The following is a 23924-nucleotide window of genomic DNA, read 5'->3' on the forward strand; positions in this document are numbered from 1 at the left end:
GGGAGACAAATGAGACTTTTTTTTTTACTTGCAATGAAAGGATTTCCTTTTATTACAGCTATGTTACAAAATGTATGTCAACAAAAGACACTTGAATGGAATTAAAACACTTGAAAGAGAAGCCCAGTAAGTCCTTTCTAAAACAGAGGTAAAGAGGTCCAGGTTGACAACTGGACCTACAGTATAATGCTCAGTTGGCACAAGTAATCATACTAGTTAGTTATATTGAGAATGTGTAAAAAAAAAAAAAAAAAAAAAATCTTCATCTTGAGACCTTAACAAAAATAATGTGAATGTAGTGGTGATCAGTTTGCTGCTAACAGTTCCAGCCTCTGAGGAAGGGTGACGGTAATGAAATGGACTCTGTCCTCCCTCAGTTTCTGTCTCACAGTCTGCGTCAGGCCCAGCTCCATGTACTCCTGCTTCTGCTTGTCGTACTGAGGCCAACTGACCAGCCCAGGACCGTCAGGAGAGCTGAGGATATACAGACATGGCAGTGACAGACATTAGTGGGGTCTATATATTACAAATAAAGTCATCTACATGGTGTGTTTGTCATTGCTTTAATGTGTTCAGTCATTAAGGTGAAGGTTTGTACAGCTATAGCCTTTTTGTGGAAAATCTAATTTAATTGCTAATTTTTTGTATGTTTGTCCCTTACATTAAGCTTTAATGATACTATAGTTCAGTTCCTACTCACCCACTACGGACAAAGTTGGCCCAGTATGCCATCATGGTCCTACAAAGCCTTTCATCATCCTCGGTAATGGTGCCTGAAGATGAGACAGGAAGAGTTTCATTCTATGATCTGAAATGACTTCAGCATTGTTTTGTAGTCATATAGACTCCTACCTGTTCATTCATTCCACCTAAATACCCAAAATGTATTCAGTTCATATTACTTTGCCATGACAAGTACTTAATTCACGAATGAGAATAGAGAGGACCAGGAGTGTCCATCTAATCCTGTTTTAGTGCTATACAGTAGAGTACATTATATATTATAGATATCATGTTACATACAACCTACCAATAATTTTTATTTGTCCGTCCCAGAAACATCCACCAAACATGAAGCCGACATCATCTGCATGATCTGCCTTCACAAAGCTGGGTCTGGTGTGTTTGTGTATCTCAGCACGATATATAAACTCATACATGTAGACTGGGACACCCACATCTAAACACACAAGAGAGAGAAAGAAAAGTCAAGACAAGAGGTGCACAGGCTGAGCCAAAGGTCAAAGGTCACAAAGACATCAGCTTGTCCTTGCAGGCAATGACCACTGTGCACGTCAGAGTGATGCATGAACTCTATTGGGCGGGGGGTACCCTCCTCGTACCAGGTTGAAATGAGATTAAAGGAGCATCCTGTAATCTATAATCTTTACAGGCAAATGGCAGTGATATTGACAGAATGCTCTACACAGGGCTTTGATCTATTAGTGCTCTATACTCAACACAGTCACATTGCTTCCCATTTATTCGCAGAGCTGTCAATATGCTCTCTCTGTGCCTCTCCCCTTCTGACCTGAGTGGTAACCCGCCACCTTGACGACAGGCAGCGTCATCAGGAGGTCTCCTATGATTTCAGTGAATCTGTCTCTGATCTCCTCTGGAGTTTTGGCATCTTTCAGGTATTCATCTGTGATGAGGCTGTTGGCAGAGGAGGCCTGGAACAGGAAGTGAAGTTGGACCGTCAGATCTCTCTCTGATCTTGTATTGTTTTTCTACAGAGATTCATTGACAAGGAGGATGATTTCATGACCTCTTAAGCCATTGATCATCAGCTGTGTGTACACAGCTGTGAAGCTGGAAAAAGAATTTGACTTAATTAGTATCCATTCAAAAATACTACACTACTATTATGTCACAATATTGCAAATGTTAAAATAGATTTTGATATTTTCCCTAAATATGAAGATAAGTCATTTTAATATTTATTATAGAATTTGTCCATAGTAAATATGCTGGCTGTCGGAACCAACCAAAATTCATAAAAATTTGGTGATCCCCTGACTTTTCATTTAGCGGCATCATCGGGTCAATTTTGGTTTGTCCATCAGCCTCAGCTGTACTTTAAGTTTTGCGCAAATCAACATAGCATGCTAACACTCAAAACTAAGATGTGTTAGCATTTAGCTCAAACCACCGCTGTGCACGACTACAGCCTCACAGTTCTGCTAGCATGATCATCTTTGTCTGTCTTATGCACAGATGATTGTTATCGCAAATATGTATAAAATCATAACATTATAAAATATGCTTATGAAAGTGTTACTTTGTTTTTTCTCAGTCAGTCTATGACCCCATACTGCAAGAACACATTTACAGTTTTAAATTTAGATGTATGTGAAACTAAAGAAATGATCATTTTACAAAAACACTGACAGTCTTCCAACAGTATTCATGGTATAGGTGCTCAAATGTCCATTGCGAGATTTGGTGAAAATAAAGATTTGGTGAAAAATGCATTGTGAAAAAGGAATGTCTGCAATGTCTACATAAACTACATCGACAAAGTTTTATACCATTTTTATTGAGAGTGTTATAACTTTCTTATTGATTTGCTGCTTAAATGACAAGAGTCAATTGCAAGAATCCATTGCAACCAAGTACAAAATTACTGGCAAAACACAGAAATGTCTTGCTCAGCTTAATAATAAATAAGTCCTCAAAAAGGCATATGTGATTATCAATGACCCCACAAACTGTGTCTTCTTTTAGCTGGCGTTATCAGGCATGCTTTTTAAATCACATATATGTAAAACAAATTGAAGTTTTTACTGTGAACAGTCAGTTTACTCTATGTAGAGACTGATGGATGCACTTGCTGTTTTTGCACTTTTTGGCATAATGTACCTTCAGGACAATGCCTGTCAGTAATGGATTAACATCTTTACAAAAACCTATTTTGTATTTCTTAATTGTTTTATGTGTGTGAATGAACAGTTTGTTTGTGTTTTATGTTTAAACACCGAATTGCCACAAATTGCCCCTTGAGGGAAGAACAGTGATGAATGATGAAGTATTTTTAAATGAACTGAAATGTTGTTATTGATACTAGGAGTTATCTGTGTCATATCATAAATCATATGGATCATAAAAATACACATTCAAATTAAGTCTAAACTGATTACAGTATGAAACAAATATGAATATAAATAGATTCTCTAGCTTCAATTATAGTTGTTATTATAATAATAGTTGATGCTGCTTTAATATGGGCTTTTGAAAGTAGAAAAAAAAATATATTAGTCAGACCTGTGTAGTATTCCTTGGAAGAATCATTGTTCTCATCATAAGAATTAAGAATCAAGACCCTCTTCATTGTCATTTCCCAGCACTCATACACATTGAAATGAAATTTGTCCTCTGCATTTGACCCATCCCATACTAGGAGCAGTGGGCAGCCATAGTGCAGCACTCGGGGACCAACTCCAGTTCTATTTGCCAATGCCAGTGTTCAGGGGCACTGACAGGAGTGTTAACCCTAACATATATGTCTTTGATAATACTCCACACCTTCATCCTCTTTGTCTTAAAGATTCTCATCATCAACAAACAACAACAACTATCAAGGAGCTCACCCCTGTAGGATTGAACATGTTCACCACTGCCAGCACAGACTCTCTGTTCATCCCGTTCTCCCAGCCAGGAGGGGCAAAGCTCTGTCACATGACATGAGAAAACGCTTCAGTATTAGTTCAAGTACAAATACAGAACACTACCTCGATCCCTTTAAGAAAAGAGTGATCTGAAGTGTGACTAATGTGAGACAGCTATAGCAGGAGTAGTGTTATTGCCACAGAGACTGATAAGAGTATAATATGACCGAAGGAAGTCAGTGAGAAATGTGTGACCTGAGGCAGGATCCATCCAAACTCATGGTTGGTTATTCCCATCATCACTGGAACCTTCAGCACTTCTTTCTTCTTGAAAAGCTCCTCAGCAGTATCAGTCAGGAACACACCGTCCACCACGGCTCCCAGGTAAATTTTCATCTAAACACAACACAAAACTTACTGTTAATGATCATTAAAAAAAACTTTCTAGTCTTTGTTCAGCAGCCAGGAATGCTCTCGTGCTGCCATCTTGTGGCCAGAGTCTGGAATTTTTATACAGTGGTTAAACATTTCAATTCCTTCCTTCCTGTGATTTAAATAATTAATTATCAGTTAATAATAATTTGTTCACCATCTGTGGCTATATTATATGCATGAATAAACATCACCACTGTAAAAGATTTACAGAAGGTTTCTACCAAAATTCGGTTGAATAACTACTTCATTTCAATTATTTCATTTAATGTTTATTTGTTACTAAAGATTTGTTGTGTGAGTTATAGTGCTGTAGAACATGCAATTTATATTTTGGGTCTAGTGTAATCCAGTGTTCTTTCATCTGTAAACATGCACAGAGGTATTGTGGCTGTGGCTCAGGAGGTAGAGTGGATCGTCCACTAATCAGAAGATCAGCATTCGATCCCCGGCTTCTCCGGTCCGAATGTCAAAGTGCCCTTGGGCAAGATACTTAACCCCAAATTGATCCCATAGGCTGTGCCATTGGTGTGTGTGTGAATGGGTGAATGTGGCATGTAGTGTAAATCACTTTGAGTGGTCAGAAAACTAGAAAGGTGCTATATAAATACAATCCATTTACCATTTACAGAATTGAAAGACATTTTCTGACTAGTTTTGGCCTCCTAGTTTAACTTGAATGACTAAAGTGGCAGCTTCAGTCCAGTGTAAAGACAGAAGGATCCAAGAAAAAAAGACTGAATAAAAAATGTAATAAACACAATCATGTTAAAGCTGAATGCATGTAATACCTGCTTTATGTAAACTTCTGTATATCTTCACAAGACCATTTACCTTTTTGGTTGCATCCACTAACTCATCTTTACTTTTCCCTCTCATACACTGGACCAGTTCCTCTGTGGTGCTGCGGTCACATCCAGTCAGGTTGGCCACAATCTGGGTGTGAGAAAGAATACATACAAGTAAATGTACCATGACACAATAGTTAAAAGTACAATGGTAGATGTACTGGTACTGGTACTGTAATGGTAAGTTGCTATAAAAATGTGCACAAATGGGCCATAATGTGTAATATTCAGTATCTATAGTTGCATTGTTGATCAGCAATAATGCTGAATTTGCTAAAATTTCAAGCTTTCAAAACTCTACTTTGCTCCTCATTTTCATTCTGTTCAGTGTTAAGAACAGTGTTATAAGAAAGAAACTGAAAAGACCAAACACCAGGCCACAGTAAGCTAAACCTGTTGACCTGTGGATCTTGTTCCAAGCAATCGCCAATATGTGTTGATAAAGGCATAACCCCTTTTATTAACCCCCAGAACATTCCTGATTCAATTAATCAACTAAAATAGTTTAAAGCTACACTAATCATAATGTTCATATTAACAGTAGATCAATAAGGCTTTGTTTGCTATTGACAAACCCACAGATAATCATTATCCAACTCTGCAGTTTGCTTCAGCTCTTCAGCTTTTTAATCTATTTTGGATCATTATTTTGGATTTCTGGCATGAAACTCCACCCTCACCAACCAGCTGTTTTCAGAAGAAAAGTTCTGATAAACCTACTATACACTACTCGCTGTGTACCAAACAGCAGACAGTCAATGTTAGCAACTAGCTGAAGAGCCAGATATTATTCTCAGGAGTTGGAGGAGACAGGAAGAGAGATAAAATAAGAGGTAATATTAGGTGGACACAAACACCATTCCAAAGGGAACTGTGTGTTAACGTGTTTGCAACAACCTTTCTAAGGTCATATGTCAATGTTGTATTTTCGTCTATTTCACTGGCCCCAAGTGGCAAAAAAAATAAATAAATAAAAAATGCAGCTTTAAAGATCCCCTCCAGACATGTTGTAGGACATATAAAAATAAACTGTGTCTGACATTCCCAAAAAATGTTCAGTTATAAAAATGCTTAAAATGGCATTACCTTATTAAAAATCCAGAATATGTTTCATTTCAAAAGTTGAACTGCTGGACACAAGAGGTCTCCTACTTCACTGGAAAGTCCATTCTCAGTGTTTGTGCACTGGAGGTTTCAAGTTTCTACATCATACTCGAGTAAGTTGAATATTGGAGTAGCATTGGCCCCAAACTAGTTGTGATGTCACAAATCATGCTTGTAGGCCCACCTCTTACAATCAAATTTTTAATGAGCAATGAGAAACTTTCCACTCTCAGTAGACGAATGTGAAAACATTCCTCTAGTGTCAGACAGTGAATTTCAAACATCCAACTGAAGGAACAAGGAGAAAAACATATTTTTGCCTGGAGGGGGGCTTTAACTACTGCTGCCTTTCTGAATCCGTGTTAACCTACTCAGTTTAGAAATTACAGTACCTTGGTGTGGCCCAGAGGATGGCTTGTAGTGTAGGTCCCAAGTGTTGCTACTCCACTTTGAAAAATTGCCCTCTGAAACAATCCTTTGGCTTGTGGAGACAGAGTCTGTTCATCAGGGAAGATACGTATGCAATCACTTGACAAATGGACACGATACATAATAAATTCAAGATTCCTTTAGACCTCTACTTAATCTCGAGAGTCATTGAGGTTGCTCTCATTTACAATGACATCAAGTTAACAATAGCACAATAAATAACAATAAGATAGTAAAACATACACACACAATACATAAATAATTGGTAAAAAAAAACAGGCTATTAAGTTGAAATACAGTGATTCCGGATCACGGTGCTAAATTGTTCAGTAGGTACAAGTGTATGAAGCCTCAGGGTGTGCTGAAATTTATTCCAGGTGTTTGAGGCACAAGAACTAAAGGCTAACTTTCCCATTTTAGGATGGACACGTGGAACCTGGAGCATAAGCCAATCATGAGAACGTGTATAAGGACTAAGGTTCCAGGTCAGTAACAATGTAACATAGGGTGGTTTTCCCAAGAAGAGCCTTATAGATAACAGAAACCAATGCTTGTTGCGTCTTTCAGACAGAGAAGACCAGCTGACCTTGTTATATAGGATACAACGATAAGTATTATAACTGTCACCTGTAATAATTCCGAGGGCTGAGTGGTATACAGAGATGCACTCAAACATATATCGCAGGTGTTAGCACAGAGGCTCTTTCCTTTTGGGTCACTTAAACACTTGTATACAGGTGTTCCTGTCATTTCACAACCAACACATGGTGCTTTACATGTTTTTTTGCTTGCAGTGATTTGTATACCTACCAGTATGGATGCACTGATGCCTCCTGCTGATTCTCCAGCAATGGTGACAGTTTGCGGGTCTCCACCGAACACCTCAATATTTTCCTGCACCCATCTCAGAGCTGCCAGCTGATCCAAGAAACCCCAATTGCCCTGAGCATGTTCGTCTCCGGTGCTTTGGGACAGGAAAAGTCGAGATATTTGCTTTAAATTCTTGGGGGACCACCATACTGTGGATCTTCTCTGTTTATTTCTGTATTTGAAACATTTCAAACAAATATGATGGGCAACACAATTTCCTACCTCAGGAATCCCAGAATGCCGAGGCGATACTGAATATTAACCATCACTATGTTTTCATAAGCAGCCAATGGAGCACCGTCATACTGAGAGGCTGCACCCATTGTCAGACCTCCTCCATGGATCCACACCATCACCTGACCAACAACACAACACAACACAACACAACACAACACAACACAACACAACACAACACAACACAACACAACACAACACAACACAACACAACACAACACAACACAACACAAGTTACAACTGTTTGTAGTACTGTATACTGTGATGCATTAAAAGATTATACACCAATATAAACTGAGATGAAAATATTTCTGTTGACTCAACTGTACTCTTCAGTCACTTGGTGTTCATTAAATACACTATATATCTAGAGTATGACATAAGCACTGATAATAGTTGAAGTGTAATCACTGTAAGCAGTTGAAATGTAAGGCCCACTAGCTATTTAAATGTCAGTCAGCTTAAGTGTAATAGCTGTAAGATTTTGAAGAATATGTTAAATAATAGGAGATTAAAGCAGTTAAAAATGACAGGAAGCACTGAAAGTTTAGAGTAGTTGTTACCTTGGTAGTGACTAATGGGGATCCAAATAAATAAAGTAGTTGAAGCATCAGTTGGTATGTAAGCATTGAAAGAATTCAAATTTCAGTTGGTGTAGGAGCAGAAAGCAGTTGAAGCATCAGATAAAGACAAAGGGATGAAAATGCTTTAAATGTAAATGTGTAATGTTGGAGGCAATGGAAATATCACTTAAAAGCACTGAAGGGAGTTTCAATCAGTAGAAGTGTAATAATTGAAAGTTGTTGAACTGTCAGTTGGTGTGAAAGTTGATGTGAAAGTGCTGAAAGTTTATGGTCATCTGTAGGCTGGTAAGCGCTGAAAGAAGTTGAAATTTTATTTAAAGTGTAAATACTGAAAGCAACTGAAGTGTCAGTTGATGCAAAATAGTTTCTTTGGGTGGATTGAATCATGTGGCAGTATTAGATGTGATTTCTGTAATAATTTCTGTTATTATTTTTCAGTCATAAAGAACTATTTTCAGCAACAAGAAGAATGATGAGGCCTACAACAGATGGTATGGTTTGGCCCCCACAGAGCCCTGATCTCAACATCATGGAGTCAATCTGGGATTACATGAAGAAGCACCTGTGATAGACTAAATAATAAATCCACAGAACATTCTTTCTCCAGGATGGTTACAACAACCTACCTGCAAGTTACCATGAAAAACTGTGTTAAAGTGAACCGAGGAGAACTGCTGCAAATATTGATTTCATTTAGGTTTCTGCTGTTTACTCAACTTTGTAAGAAGTTAATTGATAAATTAAAACAATTTATGGCAATTTTTTTGTAAGCATACCCCCTTTACTTTTAGTGCCTAAAACTTTTGCACAGTACTATAGGTTATATAGAATTATAAAATGTTGGAACTATAGGTCCTTTCGGACTTTTATAAGACAATAGGATTTTTATAGAAATAATCATACAGAAGTCCTTTTGGATTAAGTCCTGTTGGACTTTATCCTTTCTTTGGGATCCTTTATATATATTAATATGCTGTCTAATTAGATAAATGGACAATTGCTACATGGCAATTTCTTGCCAACAAGTTCTATCTAACTACCAATATCATCTACCAACCTGTTGCAATAAAGACACCTGAATGGTCAAATCAAACATGCTGAAGCTCTGTTTGAACAAGGTTAATAAACAGCCAACACATCTGACATCACACAATGAACAGCAGTGTATTCAGCATCAGTATAACATTATATGCTACTTCCTCCCTTCAAAAAGTTAGTGTTTGTTGCAGGTTCCACTAGTTTGCATTTAGACTGTAACATGACTCTGTTATTTTGTCCATCTATGTATGTATATGCTGTTTCCTTAACCCACCGGCAGCTTGTCTCCTTTTGCTGCTTCCGCTGGAGTGTATACGTTCAGATACAGACAGTCTTCTGAAAGCTCTGGTGGGGTGTATTGCATTGACATGGTCTTAGAAACATTCACTACTATTTCTGGATCCTGGATACACCTGAGAGAGAGGAAGAAGAAATGAGACTCATCCAGAGAGACAACATTACCCAGATCTTATCATGTTCTGTGCCCTTTTGTGATTCAGTGGTCACCAAGTCTTACATGGGGGGTTGTTGTGTGCCATCTCGCTCCCCTTCCCAGGGCTCTGCATCCTGAGGAGCCGCCAGGCGGAGGGGCCCCACAGGGGGACGGGCAAAGGGGATTCCCAGGTATTGCTTCACTCCCCTCTCTGTGCCTTTCACCGTCACATATTCTCCTCTGATTTTGCCATTTTTCAGTGAGACCACAGGGCCAACACTCCCTGCTGGAGATGTTGCATAATAACGTGGTTGTCAGTGAAGATTGATTTGAAAGTTGGCACTGTGTTGCCATTCAACAAGAACATACTTTAAGAGATGAAAGATGAGTGCAGATATGTTGACTGTGACTAATTGTCTGACTCAGTCAAGTTTCAAATCTCTGCAGCTTAGTTTTTGTACAGTTGCTGTGCTGAAATGAATGTAAGCAAATGGCTTCCTAAGAGCTTGGAAGGCCTGTGTGGTTTTGATGTGAGCACTATGCTGCAGATGGAGTTTATGGATTTGTTTGAGGACTGCAGCCACTTCACTTTATCACTTATTTCCCAATGTGTGTAAAATTTAATTTCCTTTTATTCTTCCTTATATTTATTGTGATAAGTTGTGTTTTTGGAGTTTTCCATGTCTCATGGAAACTACAGGTGTTGTGAACTGCATTTGCCCTGTGTATTTACATGATGTCATTATAAACTCTGGAGCTGTGTCCCACTTCCATACTACAAATTACTGTAATTTTAAACAAACTGATTTTCATGAGAATTATTTCTTATGTACTAAATGAAAAAAATATAGAAAATGTATAAAAATTGTATACATTGGATACGATGGATAGTGAATCCAGTATGTAGTGCAATCAGGACATAACTATGGGATTCCCTTATGTCAAATATCTACTTTGATTAAGTTTTATCATAAAATGTATGCATTGAACTTTATAATGCTGCCTCCTTTTCACCATATTTATTAACTTTATTCCTTCTTGCACCTTAGCATTGAGTTATTAGTGCAATGATCTTCCAAAAATGTAGAAAACACATTTAGAAATACCAGAGAACAGTCAACAGTAATGTAAAGTAGGTTAGCATGTGCAAAAACACAATAACCTTTTAAGATTTATACTCATTAGTTTATGCTGAGTTCACTTTTTAAAAACTCTTCACATAGTCAGCTCAATAGCAGTCTATGTGGACTAAACCGTGGTTAATGTTAACATTTTATAACTTTCTCACCGAGGACATTTTGACATGTGACAGTAGGAAAAGCACAAGTATAAAAAATCAAATGAATAATGGCTGAATTCCATTTAGCTGCTTCAGTTTCAAGGTCCTGGTATTATTCATGCTGACTCACTGTCACACTGTCATGTCTTACTGGGACACTTAAATGGAACAGAACCATCAATAATGTTATTTGTAACACCTGTACTTTTCTTACTATGACAAGTCAACATGTCTGCTGTGAAGAAGCCCTATGACACAATTCATGAATTGTTTTATCATTTAAACACAACCACCAGCTAAACTCTATGTATTTAGCCGATTTTGCACATGCTTACATACCATTTTAATAACTTATTTCGAGTTTAAATGAAAAAAAATTATATTATATATATATAATAGAAAAAAACAGCTTTTGGCTGAAGAGGACAGGGTTGAGTAGAGTGGCAGTAATTGGTAACTATCCTTTGTTGCCATGTAGAAGAGTATGCACACATTTTTTGTCTTACATTTTTAAATGACCTTGTACGAAAAATGGGAAAAATACATTAAAGCAGATTGTCGCATTTTTTTCATGCAGTAAAGAAGTTCTATTCTTGTTTTATAATGGAAAGTTGATGTACACAAATACTACTACTACTACACAAATACTATTGTAATACTACGTGTTATTAGGTCATTGTGTCATGAGTGACAGAGTATTACTGTTGGGAAACACATTTTGCCACAGCTGTTGTAGAACACTGAATGGCTCTGGTTGCATCAGTGCAATCAATATTGTTTCTAATAATAATAATGTTGGTAAAGATAACAGTTTAAAGAGTTTGAGAGTGAATTCGGTATTGCATGTAACCAGTTGTAAAAAATGTCAAATCCAGGGATTACTGGGCAGATTTGGAAAATTCTTTAATCAACAAATAATTGTTTTATGAAACACTTTAAAAGATCCAGACAAAAAGAAAATCTAAAAATCATGGTGGTGGAGCTGAAAAAAAGGCTGTTACTTTTAGTTCCTGAAAAGTGAGCACATTTTGTTTTAGCCAAATGATCATGCTTTGTCTTACCTAGTGTTATCGAAGGCTATGACTGAATTTACGCAGCATTATATCAGGTATATCTTCACTATTCTCAACACTTCATGGGCTGCTAAGACATTTGAAAACTGTACAATGAATTGTACAATGGTGCATCAGAATACCCTGCCCTAATATGAGGTAAAATTAAGTATTTTCTTACCTGGTGCTGCCTGTGCTATCGCTGTCAGCACAGGAAGCAAATTAACAATGAGCAGCGCTGTTCTCATCTTGACCAGGCTCGAAGAAAAGACAGAATGAATTACAGTGTTCTTTCAGAGAAATAGCCCTCTGCCCCCGCCCTGGCCCTCCAGTACCTCCCCTCTCTAACACACACACACACACACACACACACACACACACACACACACACACACACATGCACACACACACACACACACACACATACACACACACAAACACACGCGCACACTTTGTTAATATATATATGTAAATATAAAGCATACATGCACTTTCAACTTCTAACCCCCCCCCCCACCCCCACCCACCCCCCCCACCCACACACACATACAAATAGCACAAACAAGCTCATTATGTCACAATAACAGCTCAGCGTTAAATACTATAATCACCATTGATTTAACCTCCAGTGCACCACAAACAGAACTCTGACCGTTAAGTCAAAAATGACAAAATCCTGCTCTTTGACCGCCAAAGCTCAAAGCTGCAAAACATCCTCTCTACAATACTGTCTATACTTTCTATACTACACTTAACACATAATGTCCTCTCACTTTTAGGTGGAGAGACACTAAATAAAATTGGTTTTAAGGGAATGAAAAGTCCAAAATGAAGTTTATTTACTGTGAAATGGAGATAAACAAGAGGAAATTAACAGCACACAGTACGCTAGTGCATTTCTGTATGTTATTACATTGCATCATGTGACAAATATATTGTATGGTTTGGTGTTTTCAAGCAAAAATAGTGTAGATAAGATTTTTGTAGTTGTTGTAGAGATTTCTAAATCGTAATGCTGACTCATGGTGATGTGTCATCATGAAAAGCTAAGCTGAGTGGTGGTCCAGAATATTTTGGCAGCTGGCTGATATTCTTTTAGCTCCCTGTTCATCACACAGAAGAGAAGAGAAGAGACCTTTAACCAACCGTTTATTGGTCCAATTTTTCATTCACAATAAACAAACACGAAGTTAAACATACCCCCCCCCCCCCCCGCCCCAAAAAAACCCCGACAAGATAAGAGAAAAATAAATAAATAGACAAGTGTTGTTATTGTTTTCAAAAACTGAGAATAGGTGATTTGTGTGTCTCTACACTACACAAGACATCTCCAACTCCCCAAATAGGATAAAATAAAAAAGAAGAAGAGAAGAGAAGAGAAGAGAAGAGAAGAGAAGAGAAGAGAAGAGAAGAGAAGAGAAGAGGAGAGGAGAGGAGAGAAGAGAAGAGAAGAGAAGAGAAGAGAAGAGAAGAGAAGAGAAGAGAAGAGAAGAGAAGAGAAGCAATTGGGTTGCAGAGCCGGGCTGAGACCTGGAGACTCCAGGGTCAGGTGATAATTCTCTGTGAGTTCATGGAGTCATGAATACAGGGTGCTCTACTGCCTCAATCCTCGTGAGAAATGGTGCTATGCTCCAGCTCCTCTTTGGGAGATGTGATTGAGGAATAAATGATATCACAATAAAATGAAAGCGTGTCAAATGTTACACACAATATACTGTAGTTCAAGCATGGGCACGATGGCCTTACAGTAGACTGAAACATGGTGATTATGATGGTACATACTCCTCCAGTACATGAGCTACTTCTGCTGGGTTATTGTATTTGACAGGTAAGGTAGCAGTAATACAGGCCATTTTTGTGTCTATTGTATAGTTTAAAGCCTTTGTCAATAAGGACCCAACACATCAGATGCCATCGTCATTAAATAAAGACAGGCTGTGGTGAGCATCCTACATAAGCCTCACAGTTGATGGGCCACAGCAGTGCCATGGTTTCCTGCTTCATGGTGCTGGAGGTTGAACATTTGTTTGAGAAGTCACCCTTTAAGTGTTCAACAGCATGCACGTCCTCTGCCACTGGCATCCACTTACATCTTACAAGGCTAAAGTGGAGTACTCACTAAGGTTTGTTTTTACTACAGGTCTTGATACCCAGTTAGCGATTCAATCCTTGTTTTTACACTGAAAACAACTCACATACTACATGCTAATAGTTCATCTTTGAGCTCTACAGAAGCAATGCACACACACATAAATAATGATAGTTGAAGCTGGATGATCAGCTGGGCTTTGAGGCAGTGTTAGGCAGTAACACATTTCTTTGTAACTTAGTAAAAGCCAGTAAAAGCTTTTTGCAGTAACAGTGTAAGGGATTGCATTATCAAATTCAGTAATTAGGTTACTAATCTCAGTAACGCTCTGTTACTTTGACAACCGATACATGTTGTGACTGGCTTGCTAATGTTAGCCACTAGTAAGGCTACATACAGGAATCAGCTGGTTTAGTTCAGATTTGGAGGCTGTGAGAACAAATCAGCTTCACTGAGAGGATGAGACTTCATGCAGTCACTGGGGCTAATGTTAAGCTTGCTGTTGATGGTCAGTAAATACCTCCAAACAAGGCTGGCTGCTTGTTAAACCACAATGTCTCTTTTTACATTTCCTACACATGTTAAAGAAGATGGAACAAGTAGCTCTGAAGTTGTTTAAAAGGCACTTTTGACAGAGCTTGGCTGAGAGAGTTAATTAACAAATAAAGTAATCAATTACTTTTTCTGTTGAGTAATTAGTAAAGTAATGTGATTGCTTTGTTAAATCGTTACATTTTTCAGGTAATTTGCCTAACACTGGTTGCAAAACTCCAAGAGAATTATGATGCTGTGAAAACTCTGATCTGTGTTTAAATTAACCAGGGATTACTAGTGCATTTTTCACATATGAATTTGGCCCATACATATCTGAAAATTAAATTTTTTGTGTTCTTTACACCCTATGTTTAGATGTCACATCTATGTCAGATATAAGAAATCTAAATTGCATCACATTCATCACAGTGTAAATGTAGCTTAACTGTCTATGTTAAATCTTTGTTAAATAAGTGATTCAGAGGTGACACAACAGTGACAAAGGTGAAACCTACAACAATAACCTCCAAAGAAATAGACAGGCAAATGACTCAGATCATGATACATTGTAAGAGTGAAAATCGCTGTTATGAATAACCTGCTCACCAGCTTTCGTCAACTCACATTTTGCAAAATTCAGATTGGGAATGCAACCCTGCAAGAAACAGAACAATAGATTGATATCATCCAAGTGCATTTCACGATCATCCACTATTAACAGCACCTGACCTGATGGTTGCACATCAGTGCACTGCAGACTGACTGAGGTTACAAACAGAGATGGTAGAAGCTAAAGGTGTTAAAGACACTTGCTGACAATCTTCAGGCATATCTGATTTGATGACACAACAGAAACATCCTACCCCTATCATTTCTACACCCCAGAGGTCAGGTTTGGTAACAGTGTTTGCCTTTCTATGATCAATACAGAAACAAGGTGTTCCATGAGGCTGAGTAAACATGGTGAGCATCATGAACTTGAGCTGGGAGCAGCAGGGCTATGCAGTGGATTTACTCCATAGGCATGCTGCTACATAGGAGGCCTAGCACGTCATGACATGTCATGTTGCACAACAGTGGATTTGGGAGGGGCTTCCAAGAATATTGTACAGAAGTTATCATTAGGTCTTTTTCACAGCAGACATTTGGCTTGTCATAGCAGGAAAAGCAGAGGTGTAATTATTAACATTAATGGCTTTGTTCCATTAAGTTTCCCAGTGAGCCATTGTAGTGAACCAGCATAAGTGATAATTCCAATTTGACTGGAGCGAGACATTAAAGCTATAGTGCCACTGCTACCCTGAAGGATGATACAAATGATTCGATTAATGCTCATTAATCTAGCACAACCAAGTCACCTGGATCATAAAATGCTCCATTGCAACCTAGCACACAGCATAAGCATCTTGATATTACATGTCAGCAGTGGTGTGTAGACTCTCTGCAGGGCAGGGGTCAAAATAAGGCTTTCAAATGTCCTGTTAGGGGACTGATAGGGCACCTGGTTAAATTTGACTCTTGGGTGATACAGTAAGTTCTGGAGAGCAGGTTTTACCAAACATCTAAGAACTGCACTTGAAATCCCCCTCCAGACATGCTTGAATATTAATTTGTGTTTGATTCGTTTTATCCACAAAGAAGTTCAATTACCTGATTAAAAATTCTTCAAATTACAGTAAATCTACTTCTTCTCGCTTAATGAGTCAAACTGATTTTATCATCATTTCTTGTGCTGGCAAATATACTGTCAGTGGAGTAGAGGACTGTTAGTAATTAAATAGCAGTTACAGGTTCAATTATAGTTCTACTTAAAAAAATCCATCAACTCTCTGCAAGAGTTACAGTAGACCAACACTGTCTATAGGAATTCCAAATATAAAGTACTACATTTAATGTGCTTGAGTTGCTCAAAATTTCCAAATTGTGTTCATGTCATAGTCTGCATTGCCTCACGTGCAATTCAACCTTGTCTGCTCTCAATATCAAAGCTGCTGTTTCTCTTGTCAAACAGAAAAAAAAGAATTTTGTTTTTCATATCTGTCATTTTTGGCAGTAGACGACTATTTCACTTGTATTAAAAAATGTATGTTACTCTGTACATGTTGCACATTGTGACTAAAACCCAAAGTACATGGCAAATGGACTGCATTTATATAACGACTTTAGTTTTCTGGACACTCAAAGCAATTTAAAATACATGTCAACATCCACGCATTCATACGCTTATAGAAGAAGCTGCCATGCAAGGTGGGTGTCAGCCACAGTCATCGTCATCAGGAGCTGACACCCAGGAATTGACCAAGACCAAATAAACGACCAGTGATTTGACAAAACTAGGCAAGATTTCCAATTGACCCAGTTTGAAATCAGGGAATGACGTCATGGAAGACCAAACTCACAGTCTGGAATCTGGATTAATGACCAAACTTTCCAGTAAGCCACACAAATCTCCAAAAGAGTGGTAACTGTGTCACATTTCACAGGAGCACACACAACAAAACAAGAAAATGGGCACATTTTTTCATGAAGTCTGGGAGTGCTGATTTCTGGAAGAATGTTTCAGAGATGCTGTCGGGCATATTGTCCAAACCAGTTCCTTAATCACTTTAAGTCCTGTTACTCAATGAAACTTAGAGCTCTGTGTTAAGCAGAAGTGTCTCGGCTAGCTAACCTTACAGCTGCCAAGCTACTCATATCCTGTAGATGGAAAGCTCCCCATTCTGTCAATATACAAAGTCGGCTTCTTGACTTCATAGACATAGCAAGCATGGGCTGCTAACAGGCACAATGCAAAAACAGAAAATATTTCATACTGGGAACAAGCTATTACTACTTTTAAGTCTTTAATGTAGTTGATCTGTTCATCCATAAGGTCCAGGGCAGGAGGGAGGGGTTGGTGGGACTGGGGGGTGATGGGGTTGCAAAAGAGATGCTCTTATTTCTTGATTTTTGTATGTTTGTTGATCTCATGCTGGTTAATGCCTAGATGTTTGTGATTACATTGTTCTTTAACCCCTTGTGTGCTGGTTCTCTGTGTCCTCTCTCTCTCTGGTGAACCTGCTGTGGTAGCTCTGTGTAATGGGCTGCAGGTGAGCTCCTCTGATTGGCTGAGTGAATGATTGTGTAGGTTGTTCCAGGGAGCTGATTGGCTCCAGCCTAAAAGCTAGTGGCTTAAAGGCCGGCTTCCAACAGCTGCTGCAGGCTCTCCTCTCTCCACTTTCGACCAGCCAACATGTTGTTGTGTGTAGAGTATTGTAAATAGGTCTGCAGATATATATATATAATAGCCAAGGTTCTGTAGGGGTGGATAGCATTTTGGTTTAATCTCTTTTAGCAGTTGGAAGTTAGGTCAATGATTTATATTTTTGTTTCCTTCCGTTTGAGTAGGTATTTTTAGGTTGATTAGCTTTAGTTCCTTTTTGTTTGTTGTTTCGCTGTTAACCCACCCTGAAGGTTAAAGTATGGAATAAACATTTAAAGGGCTGCAAAATTCCTTGTTGTTGGTGGTTCTTGTTCGCTGAGAAGAGGGGAGTCTTATTTTCATGTTGTATTTTCATCTCAAACTTGTAACCCCAGCCCTACACAATTATACCTAAATGTCAATAAAAAACTGATAAAAACAAAAATGCCAAAATAAATTTGAGTGTGTAAAATTGCTTTCATATGAGGCAATGAGGGCTCACTGAATGGTTTGATGAGTATGAAAATGCTGTGACTCACACTCTATGCTACAGCCCACAGTCAATAGATCTCAGCCTAACTGAACACCTTTTGATTTTGGATCAATGTGTTAGACAGCATCCTCCACCACCATCATCTAAACACTAAATGAGGAAAAATCTTTCACTAGAAGGTCGTTTACCCCTCCAGTACATTTCCACACACTTGGAGAATCTACGGTATGACAAGGAGAGCTGAATTTGTTCTGTAGGCTCGTAGTGGAGCAACACTTCACTGCGACACTTTATGTTTTGTTGCAAGAAATAGCCTCCACGGAATTGAGCTGTGTCAAGATGAATGGCTTTCCAGCCCTTAAAGTCAATCCTGAACCTGCCAGTATGACAGATCCCCACTCTGCTCAGAGCACAGAGCATGTGATGTGTTTTCTTCAGCTTCCTCAGAGTTTAATAGTTGGCCACTAGATGGCACCAGTGCTTTTAGCTGGTGAGAAACTATCATTGACTCCTTTAAATCTTCATGTCGTAGACAGTATTGTGATTGGAAAAGCAAATGTGAGACCCTGAGGTTGCTGGTTCAAATCCTCTGACAGAATAGAACAGTATGGGATGCATCAATGAGAGGTCAATGGCTCAGTGTTTGTTTGAATGCAATTTTGAGGTTTATTTAATATCTAGTGCACTGTTATATCTGTTATTTTAAAAAGTGATGGAGGTAAACAAATCTTTATGTATAGAGAGATTAAAATATTAGTATTGTGACAAAATATCAGATGAAACACTTAATTTCCCCTTCAACTGCCATTCCATTCAGTTTAGTGTTAATGTTAGTGACTAGAAACAAGTCTAATGAAATTTCAGCTAAACCCAGAAATCCATTAACATGTGTCCTTAAACCCTCAATTTACACCATAGTCTAATACTGTTACTGTGCTTTTGTAAGCACATTTTTTTTGCAATAACTTCAATCTGAGTCATCCATGCAGGAAACCAAAGCAGCCCGAAAGGAAATCCTGGCTAATCTAATGTCTGTATCACATTTAAGCAAGAACCAAATACAATGCAAGTACAATACAATGGAAGTGCTCATTGGCACCATGTATATTTACACAATGATAATTCTGAATAATATATGATATAAGGTTCATTGGGATGTAACACTTTTTCGGAAAATTACAAGCAAATAATTTTCATCATTTGGATAGACCTCAAATCTGTGAAAGAAATGTCCTCTAAAAGTACAAACATATCCTGTAGTGAAAACAGCCACACTGTCATCTGGGGTGTTATGATAACCAAGATATTTATAATTTTATCAGCATCAAATTAATACTTCATTGGAAGTAAAACATGAAAATGATTGTATAAACATACAGACGAACAAATAACTTGGAGGCACAAGATTTTTTCCACAAAACAACAGTGATATCATTCTTTACAGAGAGGCAATAAACAAACATATTACATTAAATGTTTCCTGTTTGCATTATACTCTGATTCATATATATTATTTAACATGAGAAAATGATAATTGATTGGATAGGTACAATATATCATAAAGGGCTAAAACAGCCCTTTGTGCCTGTGAAATACATATGATCAACTTTCTTAAAAATATTATTGATTTTTTATGTATTTATGTCTTTTTCTTTATGTGATTATTTAGATAATCATACAACTGAAATAATGATTATAATTTATATAAATATTGTGGAGTTCCTTCTTGATTTTTTAAATTTTAATTTAATTTAATTTTAACAGCAATTAAAGAAAAAGGCTAAATTACTTTACCTAGGATAAGTGTGGACCAATAGGAAATGAGTGCGGTGCCATACGTCAGACGTAAGGGGCGTTCCTGAGACGCGTCGGCTCCTCAGTAGTAAGCGAAGTTGACTGTAGCGCTCGGTCTCCGCTGGAAGTGGCTCCCTGGTTCAGAGACAGTGCGGGCGGACAAGGGGGCGGACCGGCGAGAGGAAACTTGACAGAAAACAATAGCAGTCACTCCGCTGACACCCACATAACAATTATTAATTATTAGCGTTCATATTTCTAAAGGCAGGCAACTGTGCTCCTTGACAGAAGCGCAAGCGGTTGCGGCGGAGGCGCGCCCGGCGAAGGAATAACGTTAGCAGGAAAACGGAGAGAAAGGTGAGGTGAAGGCACGTTTGGGAAGAAGAGGAGGAGGGCAGTGAAAAGTAAGCGGACTCAGCCACAGGTAGGACTCGACCACGGGAGCCCTACGTTAGCTGTCGTGGCAGAAGATATCAAAGTGCAGGCGGGTCATGCGGATTTCTCCGGTCGCTGATCGGAGCGCCGCGTCGCAGCAGTAAAACGGAGGGCAAAGAGAAAAGAAGCAGAAAACAGAAGAACCACACCGCTTCTGCGCCGCTCTGTCAGTCCGTCCAAGCGGGCTCCAGGTCACAGGGAAGAGCCACCATGTCCCGGAGAAAGCAGAGCAAACCCCGGCAGATAAAGCGTAAGGAATTTACAAGTTCATGACTTATCTGACTGTTGTTTTGTTGTTTTGTTGTTGTGAGTAACATGCGTGCTCTGGGAAGAGGCTGCGTGTTTTGTGCGGCGCTTCTGCTCAACTGTGCGTTCACCATAAAGTTAATAAGTAGTGTGAAAGCCAACTGTAACGTCTGGCTTTCTCGACAGTAGTTTTATTGCCGTGCTATTGGTATATATCGCCTAAAAACACAATCCAGACCCGCACAGAAGACTGAATGAGTTGCAAATTCGATAATATCAGCAAAGTGAAGTTAAACTGAGTTCAGTCACAGCGATGTATCTGAACTCAGCAGTTTCTCAGAATAACCGGGTGATGTACACTTTTTCTAAGACCGTTTTTTTTTTTTTAAATTAGGCCATCAACGCGCCAATTTGGCAGCCCCCCTATCTAGACTGTGAGATAATATAAAAAAAAGTTTCCATTTATTACCTTGTGAAGAATGCTTTGTCCATTGGCAGCTAAAACTGTAGCCGTGGCTTCCTGTTTAATTCTGTTGTGGAAACGTCAGTGTTCTCTGAAAGGCCGATGTGAACAGAGATAAGGCAGCGATCCGATGTGAGCCCAGATAAAGATTAAAATTGGATCTTTTTTATTTGTTTTCTGTCTGAGGCAGCGCCGAGGCCGCCGTTGCATTTCCCCCCCTGGCTTTTCACTTCTCTTTTCCAGAGATGGGGCGTCAGATAGGCCTGCCTGGCTGATCTCTCCTCCTGATAGCTGCTTACAATTGGATCTTTTTTTCATCTATCCTTTTAACTCAATAATGCATCTTAGGGCCGCTTGAAAGGCCTTGTTCTTGGTCTGGTGCTTGGCTGGTCTCCGTGCTTGACGAGTTCTTCCTGTTTATAAAACCTGTGAAGGTTTATCGCTGGTGACTGATGTTCAAAGTTGATATAAAAGCATATTAATGATGTTGTGATTAACCTCCCCCTGTGCTTTGTGAAGCCCGTTTACACTCTGAGCTGAGGAAGAGTCTCAGTCTGAACTTAATGTCATTATATTTGAGAGTTAAGATTAAGGGAAAAGTGTGCATGTATCTGTTTGGAAGCTGAAATGGAAACAATGACATCAGCAGGTCAGTTTATTTGGTGAGTTATCACACTGAGCAAATAATAATATCTTGTCATCAGTGACAGTTCACTGTGTTCCCACAGACCTGCTGTCTGAAGGCACCATTTGGAAGTTTAGACTGTATGATATCATAAAAAGAGTTTATATATATATGACTCCACATTACTGACCAGACAAACTTGCTGAAATAATCATCTTCTGGCGGCTTTATGTGCATCTTATCTGAAGATGTTTGAGTTAAATATTTAAAAGAATAAGGTAAATATACACTACAAATAAGCTGCATGGAAGTGCAGCTCATGATGAACTTTTTACTCTAAAGCAAACCCCAAGCGTTGTTTGTGTTGTGAAGAGGAAGAGGTCAAAGGGTGCAAGGTGGATTACATCATGTTGAAAGTTGCTCACTGGTTTCTATGCAGCCTGTAAATTAGAGCTGAACAGTTCATCATTTCCCTATCAACATCGCAGTTTGATAAAGGGTGATTTCCAAAGAGCCATCATTTTATTAACATATCTAATAAACAGCGTATCAAGCTGTAGGAAGTTGGAAGTTGATATTGCCAACTGTAATGGCAACTGTCATTTGGACACTGAAACTGGAGCAGCGACATGAAATTCAGCTATCATTCATTTCATTATCTATACCTGTGCTTTCACTATTGTGATGTGTCAAAGTGTCCTCTGTAAAAATAGCCCATATGTTCTCTGTATGCAGGTGTTTTTACTATTTATACTTGACCTAAGATACCAAAGATACATCACTCTGTGAACTCTGTTGTTTGAAAAATAGAAAGTGATCCTTGTCTTTTTGCTGATCAAAAACAGCAACAGTGGGTTTTGCTCTAGAGAAAAGATCTAGGTGATCCCTTTATGCCAATTTCAGAAAGCTTGATAGCTGTTGAGTGTAAACGACTGAGTTGTCTAAATCTCCTTTCAAACTTCCAAGTACAAGATATTGTTTCAGCCTTTCACCGTGAACCAGTCTGTCCTGCCACCCCTTGAAGCTAACATTAACATTAGCTTTAGCAGCCAAAGTGCTGTCAACAGTATAATTAGGGGTTGTCAGCAGATATCAAACATTGGCAGAAGAGAATTTAATTTAATTTAGTCATAAAACAACATATAAAACACTTGTTTAAACAAGCATAAAAGAGTCATTATCATACCTTGCCAACTATATAGTCGTTATTAATAAGTATAAGGCCACTTTTGAATGTCTTGATCAAATTTGAATAGAATTGAGCAATATTAAGTATTCCATTAATTTAATAAATAACCACATTTTGAATCAAAATAGCAATATTGGCCAGATAAACCCAAACATCAGCCCTGCTGCAAACTGTTTGATCAGTAGCGCTAGCTAAATAACCTGTTAACAAACGTAATACTTGTGGCTGCTCTTTGCAGATGATGATGAGGTGTTTGTTCTGGAGGATGTAGTGAAAGTTAATGTAAGCTGCTCACTTGCTACCACAGGTTGCCACTTACAGTATAGCCCTGAATTCACTGACACCATGTATATAACCCGCCACATAGCAAAGAAAAGGTCTACAGCCTGCAACCAAGCATGTCCGCAATTAAAAATTTCACTTGATGAGGTTCTCTTGTGTGCTACTGCAAGTTGTCTTTATAGTTAGTCACTTCCTGTTTTTTTCATATCTGTTTCCATAGAGAGGCCTATCAGCTGTGAACTCCCAGCAGGCACCTACAGTAAAGCCAGCAGCGAGGCCTGGAGATGTATTCCAGACCCCGAGGCTGATAAACCCAGGCTAGACTTGGCGTGTATTAGAGAGAGAGAGAGAGAGTGTGTACATGTGTGCGTCTCAGGGGTGTCATGGCCGTCTTTATCAGTGCTTCTGGTCCACCATGCTTCCCTGTGCACCAGGCCCCGGCTGCGGCCGAGGCCAGCCAGGCTCTCAGCCCCGTGACTCTCTTGTGATTTGGCAGACATTTTGATAGGAAAGAGTGAGGAGTGATAAGGACTTTGTTCGGCTGGGGTGTGTGTGTGGGGGTTCAGCAGTGGTGGGGGCTGCTGGTGCTACCACTACCACCACCACTACTACAATTACTACTGAAGCAGTGTGTCCATCATGTTGTTTTGAGCATGCTGTTCACTGTTACTGATATGACAAA

General features: G+C 38.8%; 2 protein-coding genes and 1 long non-coding RNA gene across 3 annotated transcripts in view; 2 read left to right on the forward strand and 1 right to left on the reverse strand.

Annotated features, from left to right (window-relative positions):
• Positions 1 to 43: 43 nt before the first annotated feature.
• LOC121897527 (carboxylesterase 5A-like) lies at positions 44 to 7703 on the reverse strand. The gene is made up of 10 exons (XM_042412080.1): positions 7514 to 7703; positions 7232 to 7385; positions 6385 to 6489; positions 4875 to 4976; positions 3864 to 4004; positions 3591 to 3671; positions 1532 to 1673; positions 1031 to 1180; positions 701 to 773; positions 44 to 474 (listed from the first exon to the last, which is right to left on the reverse strand). Exons 1-10 carry the CDS (start codon positions 7642 to 7644, stop codon positions 306 to 308), a joined length of 1248 nt encoding a protein of 415 aa, XP_042268014.1. The 5' UTR covers positions 7645 to 7703; the 3' UTR covers positions 44 to 305.
• Positions 3907 to 7597, forward strand: LOC121897528. The gene is made up of 3 exons (XR_006096235.1): positions 3907 to 3992; positions 6842 to 6906; positions 7216 to 7597. It is a non-coding gene; the product is annotated as an uncharacterized LOC121897528 (long non-coding RNA).
• Positions 7704 to 20081: 12378 nt separating the features above from the next.
• The window catches only part of zfpm1 (zinc finger protein, FOG family member 1), a 106784-nt gene continuing 102941 nt past the window's right edge, over positions 20082 to 23924 (forward strand). The window contains exon 1 of the mRNA XM_042410998.1: positions 20082 to 20687. Coding sequence (XP_042266932.1) covers positions 20648 to 20687 — 40 coding nt within the window. The 5' untranslated portion in view covers positions 20082 to 20647. The remainder of the gene's footprint in view (positions 20688 to 23924) is intronic.

Source organism: Thunnus maccoyii, chromosome 5, assembly GCF_910596095.1.
Source record: "Thunnus maccoyii chromosome 5, fThuMac1.1, whole genome shotgun sequence".
Lineage (NCBI taxonomy): Eukaryota > Metazoa > Chordata > Actinopteri > Scombriformes > Scombridae > Thunnus > Thunnus maccoyii.